The sequence below is a fragment of the Gorilla gorilla genome, chromosome 20, assembly GCF_029281585.2.
Source record: "Gorilla gorilla gorilla isolate KB3781 chromosome 20, NHGRI_mGorGor1-v2.1_pri, whole genome shotgun sequence".
Lineage (NCBI taxonomy): Eukaryota > Metazoa > Chordata > Mammalia > Primates > Hominidae > Gorilla > Gorilla gorilla.
Window position 1 is genome coordinate 53,107,501 of NC_073244.2, and position 12,260 is coordinate 53,119,760.

General features: G+C 52.4%; 2 protein-coding genes across 5 annotated transcripts in view; both read right to left on the bottom strand.

Annotated features, from left to right (window-relative positions):
• Positions 1-716, bottom strand: part of B3GNT8 (UDP-GlcNAc:betaGal beta-1,3-N-acetylglucosaminyltransferase 8) — a 2,863-nt gene extending 2,147 nt beyond the window's left edge. The window contains exon 1 of the mRNA XM_055369501.2: positions 1-716. This exon is cut by the window's left edge and continues 212 nt beyond it. The gene's annotated coding sequence lies outside the window, so the exon portion shown is untranslated.
• Positions 717-3,796: 3,080 nt separating this feature from the next.
• DMAC2 (distal membrane arm assembly component 2) lies at positions 3,797-11,649 on the bottom strand. Of its 4 annotated transcripts, XM_055369511.1 has the most exons (6): positions 11,580-11,649; positions 9,916-10,112; positions 8,535-8,615; positions 5,675-5,811; positions 5,410-5,572; positions 3,797-4,888 (listed from the first exon to the last, which is right to left on the bottom strand). In XM_055369511.1, the coding sequence occupies exons 1-6, from the start codon at positions 11,595-11,597 to the stop codon at positions 4,711-4,713; spliced, it is 774 nt and encodes a 257-aa protein (XP_055225486.1). In that variant the 5' UTR covers positions 11,598-11,649; the 3' UTR covers positions 3,797-4,710. The 4 variants fall into 4 exon arrangements, with proteins under 4 accessions (XP_055225486.1, XP_055225487.1, XP_055225488.1 ...); XM_055369512.1 differs by lacking the exon at positions 8,535-8,615; XM_055369513.1 differs by lacking the exon at positions 5,410-5,572 and having other exon boundaries at positions 4,764-4,888.
• Positions 11,650-12,260: the final 611 nt, after the last annotated feature.

Genomic DNA, 12,260 nt, shown 5'->3' on the forward strand with positions numbered 1-12,260 from the left:
AGGAGGGCAGGAGGCCGACCTGAGAGATGGGGCTCTGGCGTGTTAGGGCTGGTTTCTGGTGAGACAGCTGGGAAGGGTGCAGGGGGCAGCCACAGAAACAAGACGGGGGCTTTGTGAGGCCTGGGAGGGGAGAACCAGGGCCAGGGGGTGCCAGGGAGGGTGGGGCTGAGGGCTGGGCCTGGGTTGGGGAGTGTTAGAGTGACCAGGGCGAGGCAGGGTCCCACTGAGGCAGAGATGGGGAGGCTGAGAGGCTGGCACCCGGCTGCACCCATGGCCAGGAGGCGGCAGTGAATGTGCTGAGTGGGAAGGGATCGGCGGGCCTGCCAGAGGGATGTTTGTTGTTGCTGCCCAGTCAGGGTGAGGTGGGGGGAACGGGGTTGGTGAGGAGAAGGAGAGACAGAGACATTGTGGAGAGGGAAGAGACGGCCAGGGAGCAGAGAGAGGAGAACTGGGGTGAGACAGGCGATGGAGAGAGCTGAGGGGGAGAGAGAAGACAGACGGGAAAGTGGGAAGGTGGCCAGGAGGGAGAGGGGGAGGGAAATGGAGATGGCGAGAAAGATAAGGGGTTGCGGAAGCCCTGTGGGGTGCTCACGGGAAAGAGAGGTTGAGAGAGGCAGGTGGAGGGCAGAGGGGAGGGACTCAGGCTTCCGAGCCAGAGCCAGGCAGAGGCGGAGAGGGAGCCAAGGGGAAGAACAGGAGAGGAAAAGACTGGAGCTTCAAGGGCAATAGAGGGTGACGGGGTGGGGCCCACGGGGAACCCCGGGAGCTAAGCTGACCCCCTGTACCTCCTCCATCCCTCTCGGCACCCGGGCTGCCTGCCCAGCAGCGTGGGAATCCGTTCCTACCTTACCCCCAACCTCCGGCCTGGAGCCAGCCTCACCCGGGGCCCCTCCACTCCCCCAGCGGCACTGTGACTCCGGGAACACTCACATCCAGCCCCTTGGGGCAGGAGGGGGTGTCTGCCTGTGTTTGCATCCCTGCCCTCCAGGGGCCCCTGCTGTTGGGACTGCATCAGCTCTCTGAAGACCTCCCAAGACATGGGGTAAGACTAAGGGGCTCCCACTAAGCCTGTGCTGACCCCTTCACTCCACCCTGGTTTGAGGCAGGCCTGTCCCCATCATGGCAGGAACACAGTCTGTCAGCAGCAGCAGTTGATGATCTGTCCAACCCTGATTTCCTCCCCCAAAGTTTGAATAATGGAGCCTGTGGGAACAGCTGGAGGAAGAGAGTGGGGAGGAAGTGGTGAATATTAATGGAATAATAGTTGGAGTGGGAAATGACAGCTAGGGGCTGGGGGCAGGGGCCCGAGCACCTCCTGAGGGAGTCTGCAAGCCCACTCCACTCTGGGGCTGGGGGAGAGGGACTCCAGGCCCCCTGAGCTCATCTAGCTTCTGGGGGCAGGGGGTGCTGCTCCTCCTGGAAGCATTAGGAAGCTTCGCAGGGTGCCTTTCTTTTTGCCTTTGACATGTGCCTCAGTCCGGGTCCAATCAGGAGAGAGAAACCACACAGGAATGGGAATAGGGAAAGTTCAATATACAGAATGATTAACTCTCATGGGATTGGCCACTAAGGGGTGCCTTCTTGGGGAACATGGTTGGAGGGTGGACATGCTGGTGGAACACGATCATTCCAATCCAACACTTCTGTCTCCCCAAGCCTTGGGACTCCCCTCACCCATCTTATGCTAGGGCAGTTCTGGTCTCTCTGCCTCATTAACTTTAGGCCACTGTTGGATCCAAGTTCCGGTTAGGCACCCAAGCAAGCTATTAGAACTACGTCCAGTTGCACAAGGTAACCCATGAAATCCAGAAGCTCTAGAAAGCGCACTCATGCCAGTAAATTTGGCCTGAGCTAGTGTTACATCCACCCTCATTGGTGTAACATCCTTAAAATCCCCTTCTGCACACATTCCCCAAGTTTCTGACTCTGTATATTTGTGAAGCCTTGTCATTCTTATAGTGTAAAAGCTGCTCCCGCCTAGGTCCTAGCTGGCACCTGTTCACCTGGAGCAAGCTGATTTCACCCTAGGTATTTATGGGTCTAGAGGCAGCAAGGGGCGCTGTGGTGAGTCTTAAGAAGAATGGGGTGTATCTGTTATTTCTGTATAAGAGCTGGCCATAAGAAAAAAAAAACTGTGGTGGGACAGTGGCTCACCCCTGTAATCCCAATACTCTGGGAGGCCAAGAGGGGAGGATCACTTGAGCCCAGGAGTTCAAGACCAGCCTGGGCAACATAGTGAGATCTTATCGCTAATCAAAAAAAAAGGACAACCACTTTCAAGGTGTCTGCCCCTGGTGAGGTCATCACAAGGTTTCTTTTTTTTTTTTTCTGAGACGGAGTCTCACTCTGTCACCCAGGTTGGAGTGCAGTGGCATGATCTCCGCTCACTGCAAGCCTTGCCTCCCAGGTTCACGCCATTCTCCTGCCTCAGCCTCTCGAGTAGCTGGGACTACAGGCGCCCGCCACCATGCCCGGCTAATGTTTTTGTATTTTTAGTAGAGACAGGGTTTCACTATTTCTACTGAAGTAGAGTACTTAGGCAGGATGGTCTTCATCTCCTGACCTTGTGATCCGCCCGCCTCGGCCTCCCAAAGTGCTGGGATTACAGGCATGAGCCACTGCACCCGGCCTCTTTTTTTTTTGAGATGGAGTCTTGCACTGTCGCCAAGGCTGGTGTGCAGTGGTGCAATCTCGGCTCACTGCAACCTCTCCGCCTCCTGGGTTCAAGCGATCCTCCTACTCGGGAGGGTTCAGCCTTCTGAGCAACTAGGATTACAGGTGCCCGCCACCATGCCCGGCTAATTTTTTGCATTTTTAATAGAGACGGGGTTTTACTATGTTGGCCAGGCTGGTTTTGAACTCCTGACCTCATGATCCGCCTGCCTTGGCCTCCCAAAGTGCTGGGATTACAGGCGTGAGCCACCGTGCCTGGCCACATCACAAGGTTTCTAAGCACAGGAAGGCTGGTAGGTTCCTCAGATGCTGATAAGTCACTCGCTTGGAGTGACTTGGGGGTTCAAGATCGCCTGTTTACTCTGGGTCCAATTAGATGACCCCATTCCAAAGAAGTAAAAACTTTTGGGCCGGGCATGGTGGCTCACGCCTGTAATCCCAGCACTTTGGGAGGCTGAGGTGGGTGGATCACCTGAGGCCAGGAGTTTGAGACCAGCATGGCCAACATGGCAAAACCCTGTCTCTACTAAAAACAGGTGTGGTGGTGCACGCCTGTAATCCCAGCTACTCGGTAAGCTAAGGCAGGAAAATCGCTTGAACCCGGGAGGTGGAGGTTGCAGTGAGCCGAGAGATTGCACTACTGCACTCCAGCCTGGGTGACATAGCAAGACTGTCTCAAAAACAAACAAACAAAAAATTTGGGGGCTGTCATGAAAGCTGTCTAGTTCTCAGACTGTGACTTGAGCTGAGTTAGCGGACCCAAGCTTGTCACTGTCTGTGGGCACTCAAGGGCACTCTGGAGAATCCATCCAGTACCCTGGTCTTTAGAATTGTCACAACTAGCACAGCTGTTGAGCACAGCAGCCACAGGGGGTCCCAAGGCACGTGCCTCAGTTGGTCCCTCATCTCCATCAACCACAGGCACTTGTGGGATTATGATGCCATTGCATGCCATGGGCCTCTGGCATCCTGTTTCCCATCAGCAAGAGCTCAGCGCTGCGCCCAAGCCCAAAGGCACAACCAAACCAATCCTGGAATCCTATCTTAAGAGTCATGTCCTGGGACACTCCAGGTATCAACTCTATATCCATCAGGATGCAGTCAGGAGAGAAAAACCACAGAGTAACTTGAACAGGGAAAGTTTAATATAGAGAATTACTGGCTTTAAACAGTGAACTGGAATAATGAGGGCTTCACTGGTAAAATGCTTCTGAATTGACTGGAAATCCATTTGGGGTGCTGGGAAATGTTATTCCCAGAGAGGTGCCTCAGTGGAGGCGCTGTGTCTCCTACGCAACTTCTGAGGGCTGGAGGGTGCCAAGGGCAGCTGCTGACCGCCTGGTGCTTCAGGAGCTGGGTGCTGGGGAAGCCACATGCACTACGGCGTCCAGAGGCAGAAGCACAACCAACAAGAACCACGAAGGAGGCGCCTTTCCTCCTATAATGCCTGTTTGGTGCCCTCTACTGACAAAGCTTATCCCCTTTCAAAAAACAGCCAACTGAAAAAGCTGAATTTGGAACGTACAGTCAATAAATCCATAACCAGCAATACCATGGGGCCTGGGGTGCACTGGCCTTTAGTGAGTGGAGTGGGGCGAAGGATGCTGCATGTGCTGCAGTGGGCACAGCGGCCCTGCACAGGGGAGAACCATCCCTGTAAAGTGTCAGTAGTAGCCCCCGTGTCAGTCAGGGTCCCTGCAAGAAATGGCAGTGCACTCACATAAGGACAGTTTGAGAAGAGTCTCTTGACAAGGTGAGTGTGGCTCTCTGCGGCTACTAACAGCCTGAGCCTTTACCTCCCCAGGCCTGAACAGGGGCATGGAAAGGGCTGCCTGACAGGGTGACAGGAGCTGTGACCTTTAGCCAAGGGCAGCCAGGAATAAATACTGGTAACTCACGCTCTCTCCTGTGATTGGCCAGCACCACTCCCCCACCCTGACGTTGAGTGAAGACAAATGGAAGCCACAAGTGTGGTGAGCTACCAGACATTCCATGCAGCCCGCTGAGAAGCCACGTGAGTGGGGACAGGGCTGAAGGCTAGGCAGGGACAGGGCTGGCTGTGTCCTGAGGCTGCTCCTCCGGCCCCGACTTCAGGCCCTCGGCCCAGTCAACCCCCACAACCTTGCAATTGGGCAGCATCTCCTCCACCAAGATCTGAGTGAGGCCAGGGTTGGACACGGCAGGGAGGTCCGAGATGTCCAGCCTGCGGAGGTTCCTGAAAAGGGGTGAGAAGGACAGGAAGCCAGTGTAAGGACAGCATGTGTGTGTGTGTGTAGGGAGGTACAGGACAGCGTGTGCGTGTGTGTGTGTGTGTATAGGGAGGTAAGCCAGTGTAAGGACAGCGTGTGTGTGTGTGTGTGTGTGTGTGTGTGTGTGTAGGGAGGTACTGGCCCCAAATTTCAACCTTAGCTTCCTAAAATAAAATCTTTATAGCTGTCCAGGCACATGAAGCCCACTGTGTTAATTGCAAATATGCAGCTCTAGCTCCTGCTGTTCTGCAACAGCGTCGATATCACAGAGTTTTGACTAAAACAAAAAGGAAGAAAAACCAGGAGTCATTTAATTCTTCCAGAGACTCACTGTGACTGCTCATCTACCATAAATACTCTAGGTTTGTGATGGATGCAGGGGGATATGAGAACTGTCCAACATTGCCCCTCCCCACTTCCTCTCCTGCATCTGTGTTAGGTGGGAGAGGTGCCTGGGTACGGGGCCCAGCCTGAGCTGAGGTCTCACTGGAGGTGGTGGAGGCAGGCGAGGCCCCGTTCGGAGACGCGGGGGCAACCGGCCAGCGAGAGCTCCTGCAACGAGTCAGCCAGTGGGTAGAGGCGGCTGAGACACCAGTCGTCCACGTGGGAGCAGCGCTGCAGCGACAAGGACTGGAGCTCCTTCAGGCGGACTGCGGTGGGGAGAGGGTGGGATGGCACCAGGAGCCTTTCTGGAGCCCATCACCAAAGGGAAAACATAGAGGCCTGTCCCATCTCCACCCCACCGCACTCACGGAGGTTGTCCAGGCCCTCGTAGTTGATGTCACAGTCACTGGCATCCACAGCTTCGACAGGCACTTCACAGAAATTCCAGAACTCCTGAGAGAAATGGCCATACTTATCTGGCCTGATCCACTCCTTGTCTCGAAACCTGGAAACGGGAGAGGAGTGTCAGCAGGGCACCTGAACCTGCCCCAGGCCTCCAGCCTCTTCAGAACCTTCCCCAGCCCTATATAATATGTATAGGTCACCCTTGACATAACTAACTCCATCTTAGAAAAAGACTCCATCTGGCTGTGCGCAGTGGCTCACGCCTGTAATCCCAGCACTTTGGGAGGCTGAGGCAGGAGAATCACTTGAGTTCAGGAGTTTGAGACCAGCCTGGGCAACATAGTGAGACCTCGTCTCTATGAAAAAATACAAAAATTGGCCAGGTGCGGTGGCTCACGCCTGTAATCCCAGCACTTTGGGAGGCCAAGGTGGGCGGACTACGAGGTCAGGAGATCGAAACCATCCTAGCTAATACACGGTGAAACCCCATCTCTACTAAAAATACAAAAAAATTAGCTGAGCATGGTGGCAGGCGCCTGTAGTCCCAGCTTCTCGGGAGGCTGAGGCAGGAGAATTGCTTGAACCTGGGAGGTGGAGCTTGCAGTGAGCCGAGATCGTGCCACTGCACTCCAGCCTGGGTGACAGAGCGAGACTCCGTCTCAAAAAAAAAAAAAAAAAGAAAAAATACAAAAATTAGCTGGGCTTGGTGGCTTGCACGTGTGGTCTCAGCTACTTGGGAGGCTGAGGTGGGAGGATAGCTTGAACCCAGGAGGTCGAGGCTGTAGTGAGTTGTGATCATGCCACTGTGCTCCAGCCTGGGAGACCCTATCTCAAAAAAAGGAATGTTTTGCCAATTTTACATACCTAGAAACTGAGGGTCAGCGAGATTACAGATAACATAAGAGCAAAGAGGTAAAATGCAAGAATCCTTGTAGATGGACAAAAGTTAAGGGACATTTTCAAACATGTATACTGTTTCTAAGGAAGTTGCCAGAGGAAGTGCTCAAACCAGATGGAGGGGTAGATGAAGTCTATGTGAACTGTCTTTTCCAAAAAAGAAAAAAAGCAAAGGAAAGAGAAAGGGAAGGAGAAAGGAGGCGGGGAAGAAGGAAAGAAAGAAAAACATTGAGCACAGGCCAGGCGCCACCAGTGGCTCACACCTGTAATCCCCAGCACTTTGGGAGGCCGAGGTGGGTGGATCACTTGAGGTCAGGGGTTGGAGACCAGCCTGGCCAACATGGTAAAACCCTGTCTCTACCAAAAATAAAAAAAATTAGCCGGGCGTGGTAGTGTGCACCTATAATCCCACGTACTTGGGAGGCTGAGGCAGGAGAATTGCTTGAACCCAGGAGGTGGAGGTTGCAGTGAGCCGAGATTGTGCCACTGCACTCTAGCCTGGGCGACAAGAGCAAGACTCTTGTCTCAAAAAAAACAAAAACAAAAACAAAAAAATTATTGAGCACATATGCATTGCTAGGCCTCTTACATTGCAAAATCACAGTCAATCTCTCACTCTCCCCGACAGGGTCCCACTGGGTAGCTGGGATTACAGGCATGCACCACCATGCCTGGGTAATTTTGTATTTTGGTAGAGAGGAGGTTTCACCATGTTGCCCAGGCTGGTCTTGAACTCCTGGGCTCAAGTGCTGTACCTGCCTTGGCCTCTCAAAGTGCAAAGGCATGAGCTACCACGCCCAGCCATTATTATTATTATTATTTTGAGACAGAGTCTTGCTCTGTCACCCAGGCTGGAGTGCAGTGGCGTGATCTCGGCTCACTGCAACCTCTGCATCCCGGCTTCTAAGGGATTCTCCTGCCTCAGCCTCCTAAGTAGCTGGGATTACAGGCGTGTGCCACCATGCCAAGCTAATTTTGTATTTTTAGTAGAGACAGGGTTTCACCACATTGGCTAGGCTGGTCTCGAACTCCTGACCTCAGATGATCCACCAGCCTCGGCCTCCTAAAGTGCTGGGATTACAGGTGTGAGCCACCGCGCCCAGCCTATTATTATTTTTTGTGACGAGGTCTCGCTGTATTGCCCAGCCTAGAGTTCAGTGGTGTGACTACAGCTCACTGTAGCCTCCTGGACTGAAGCGATTCTCCCGCCTTAGCCTCCTGAGTAGCTGGGACCACAGGCATGTGCCACCATACCTGGCTAATTTAAAACATTTTTTGTAGAGACAGGGTCTCACAAAGCTGCTGAGGCTGTTCTCAAACTCCTGGCCTCAAGTGACCTTCCTGTCTCGGCCTCCCAAAGTGCTGGGATTACAGACATGAGCCAGTGTGCCCAGCTCTGTTCAGTTTTTTTTTTTTTTTTTTGAACTTTTGAGATGGAGTCTTGCCCTGTCCCCCAGGCTGGAGTGCAGTGGTGCAATCTCAGCTCACTGCAACCTCCACCTCCCGGGTTCCCGCAATTCTCCTGCCTCAGCCTCCCCAGTAGCTGGGATTACAGGCACCTGCCACCACGCCCAGCTAAGTTTTGTATTTTTAGTAGAGACAGGGTTTCGCCATTTTGGCCAAGCTGCTCTCGAACTCCTGACCTCAGGTGATCCGCCCGCCTTGGCCTCCCAAAGCATTGGGATTACAGGCGTGAGCCACCGTGCCCGGCCCCTGTTCACTCTTTATAGCAAACCTTGTGGGTTAGAAATGACCACCATCCCATTTTACACGTGACAAAACTGAAGCTCAGGAACAAGTCCCAAGCCACACAGCCAGGAGGCCAGAGACCAGGGGACTCTGAAGCCTGTGTGACTGCAGAACCTGGATGTTAGAGAGATACCCCACCACCTGCCCCAGCCCGTTCTAACACCTTAGCGGTCATACTTGACTGCGCCTCCCTGCTTCAGGATGAAAAAGGCACCTGCGCCGTATGGACCATGTTGCTTCTCCAGCCAGGTGTAAGATCTGCAGAGAAAATGGTAGCTAAGGGTGAGGCCTGGGGAGCACCACAGCCCTCATGATGCCCCAGTGCTGTTAAGAGGGGCAGAGTCCAGAGAACCAGGCACACAGACAGACTCAGTCAGGCTGAAAATATTTATTGCCCACCTCCTAAGTGCTGGGCACTGGGGGCAAAGTGGTGACCAAGGCAGATAACATCCCTGCCCAGTCTGGAGATTACTGCAGTAATCCAAGCTATTATACAGGGAGAAACAGATAACAACCCAGGAAATAACAGCAAACTGCAGAGAACGTCAATTCCATGACCAAACAAAGCAGAGAGGCTGACTGTGAGGGGTAGGGAGCAGAGGGGTGGGGATGGTGGAGGCTAACTGAGTTTGGGTGTTAATTGGAGGAGGTGACATTTGAGCAGGGATTTGAGTGGTGAGAAGGAACAGAGTATAAAGGCTCAGAGACTCGAATTAGGATGGTTGAATAAATAAAAACAAAACAAAACAAATTTTGGCGGGGTGTGGTGGCTCATGCCTGTAATCCCAGCACTTTGGGAGACCGAGGCAGGCGGATCACCTGAGGTCAGGAGTTCGAGAGCAGCCTGGCTAACATGGTGAAAACCCATCTCTACTAAAAATACAAAAATTAGCTGGGCCTGGTGGCGGGCGCCTGTAATCCCAGCTACTTGGGAGGCGGAGGCAGGAGAATTGCTTGAACACGGGAGGTGGAGGTTGCAGTGAGCTTAGACTGCACCACTATACTCCAGGCTGGGAGACAGAGCAAGACTCCATCTCGGAAAAAAAAAAAAAAAAGAGTATGGGAACAAAAACCCAGTTAGATTATTGAGTGATTCAACTATAAAGGATCAGGCTATGAATGGTGAAGGCAGTGAGAACTGGTCAAATCTGAGATATTCTAGTATTTTATTGATGGTCTGGATGTGGAGGGCAGGGAAGCAAAGAGAGGAATTAGGGATGACTCCTTAGAATTTGGCCTGAACAACTGGGTGGGCAGCACCAGTGTTTACTGGGATGGGAAGGCTTGGGAGTGAGCAGATGTTTTTAGGGGAGAAATCAGGGTTTGGCTTTAGCCATGTTAGGTTTGAGATGCCAGTTAGACTCCGAGTGGAGCTGGTGGGTGGCAAACTGCCTATGTGAGCTGGAGTCCTTGAGAAGGGTACAGCCTGGAGATGGAGCTGCAAGAGACATCAAGGCTGGCACTGGAAGCCACAGTGCTGCCTGGGAATGGCAAGGACAGGACCTGGGCTCTGGTGGGCCAGGGTCTCCACAGGGTCTTGCAGACCAGGGATTCTCACCGATTTTTCTCATGCACCTTGTACATCTCCCTTTGGAGCAAGTAATCCCTCAGAGCCTCCACATCGTAGAAATAGTTGGTCAGGAACTGGAGTATTGTCCTTTTCTTCTTCTGATTGCCCTCTGGGGCCACTGCCCCACCCAGGCGATGGATGCCCCTGATACGCCCATTCCACATGGGGGCGACCAGGCGCAGGGACTGGGGAGGGGGAGAGGAAAGGAGCTGAGCCTGGAGCCTCCTGGGAGACACAGAGCTGGATCCCCCAGTTCTTGCTCCATGAACCTCAATCCCTCTGCTTCCCAACTCACCCTAAGTTCTTCCTTCAAAACTTCAAAATTGTCTTTGAGATTCCAAAAATTTCCCCATGTTTTTTACAAGTTCCTCCTCCCCTTAGTGAACCCTAAATTTTCTCCTTGACTAGCCACATATTGTTGATTTTCCTAAATTCTTCCTCTAACTTTCCCCTAAACCCTTATCACTCAAAACCTGCATTATTTGACCTCTTAATTTCCCACAGATTTGCCCCTTAATTACCCAATTCTTCTGCTGGGGTTTTCCCAAATGACTTCTTTCTTTCCCCAAAATATAATCTTAAAAACTTATCTCCAAACCTCAAGGAGAGGGCGCTCTGAGCAATCCCTAAACCCAACCAAGCTTGTCCAACCCGCCGCCTGCATGCAGCCCAACACAAACATGCAAACTTTCTTAAAACATTAGGAGGATTTTTTTTGTGATTTTTTTTTTTTTTTGGCTCATCAGTTATGGTTAGTGTATTTTACGTGTGGCCCAAGACAATTCTTCTTCTTCGAACAGCGTGGCCCAGGGAAGCCAAAAGATTGGACACCCCTGAACCGAGAAGGGTAAGAAAAGCATGAGCTTTGAAGAGGAGAGTAAGAAAGTCGAGGGGTGTGGCCACTGGGAAGAAGCCCCCAAACTCTTCAATTTTGCTTTCAAGGTCTCCTCTTAATCTACCCCAATTTCTCTTTGCTTTAACCAAATTCTTTTTTTTTTTTCAAATTCTCTCGATAATTTTACCCAAACCCTTATTTTCCTCAAAAGTTTAAAGCTGCCAACCTCTTTAATTTTCCCTAAATTCATTCCTTGATTTTAAATCCTCTGAAAGAATATCTCAAATTATCCTCTTAATTTCACCCAGATCACGCCCTTAGAACCCCCAAATTGACCTCTTGGTTCCCCCACCCATCATGCTTTTGAGTTTTCTGTAAAAATTCGTCAGTCTCCCACTAACTTTCCTTACATTTATCCTTCGGTCTTCTAGACCAAATCCCACATCCTCGAACAATCCCTTCCAAGCTGTCTTATCCTACAGGCCCCACCCTTGCCTGTCCACTAGCTCCTTGTGTCATCCCTCCCTCTGATTGGTTAGTCGCGTCGCTCTTCGGCAACCACTCCCTCATCCCCATTGGATACTCTCAGCCAAGTCCCTGCCTCCTCTCGCTCGCTAAAGCGTCTCCTCCGCCTGCGACCCCCACAGATCCTTCCTGGCCCCCAGTAGCCACAGGTTTGCACTCCCAGTACGGGGCTTGCCAGGCTTAGCCTGCTGCCTCACGGCTTTCTGCTCTCGTGGCCGCCAACAGAGGCCCTGAATGCGGAGGCTGTAGAGCGGACTTCAAATTTGGGGCTCTAGGAACTCCGGTCACTTACCGCCCAGGGAGCCGCCATCTTGCTAAGGTTTCGTAACCGGAAGGGGCCGGTCTTATCCCACTCTCCTGGTTCAGCGCGAACTTATTCTCCTGTGGCCACGCCCCGCGTTTTCTAACCCTCCTCTTAAAGGTGCACGCACTTTTTACTCTTAAAGGGTTTAGGGATTGCTCACAGCGCCCTCTCACTGAGCTTCAAAACGAGACACAGGTCGGGCGCGGTGGCTCACGCACCTGTGAACCCAGCACTTTGTGGAGGCCGAGGCGAAAGCATCGCTTGAAGCCAGGAGTTCGAGACCAGCCTGGGCAACATAGGGGAGCCCTTATCTCCGCAAAGAAATAGGGCAACCTTATATCCACAGAAAATAAAATGTTAGCCGGGCGTGGTGGTGCACGCCTGTGGTCCCAGCTACTCACGAGACTGAGGCGGGGGGATCACTTGAGCCGGGGAGGTCGAAGTTGCAGTGAGCTGTGATTGCGCCACTGCACTCCAGCCTGGGTGACAGAGCGAGACGCTGTCTCTTAAAACAAAAAATTGAAAAACAAAACAAACCCCAGGACTCCACAATCTTTCCCTAGGAGAAGATGGGGTGTTCTTCCCGGCAGAGTACCTTTCTTTCCTGACTGCAATTGCAGTCTCCCCGAGCTTTCTTATTCTTCCAGCTTCCACTCACTACCTCCTAAA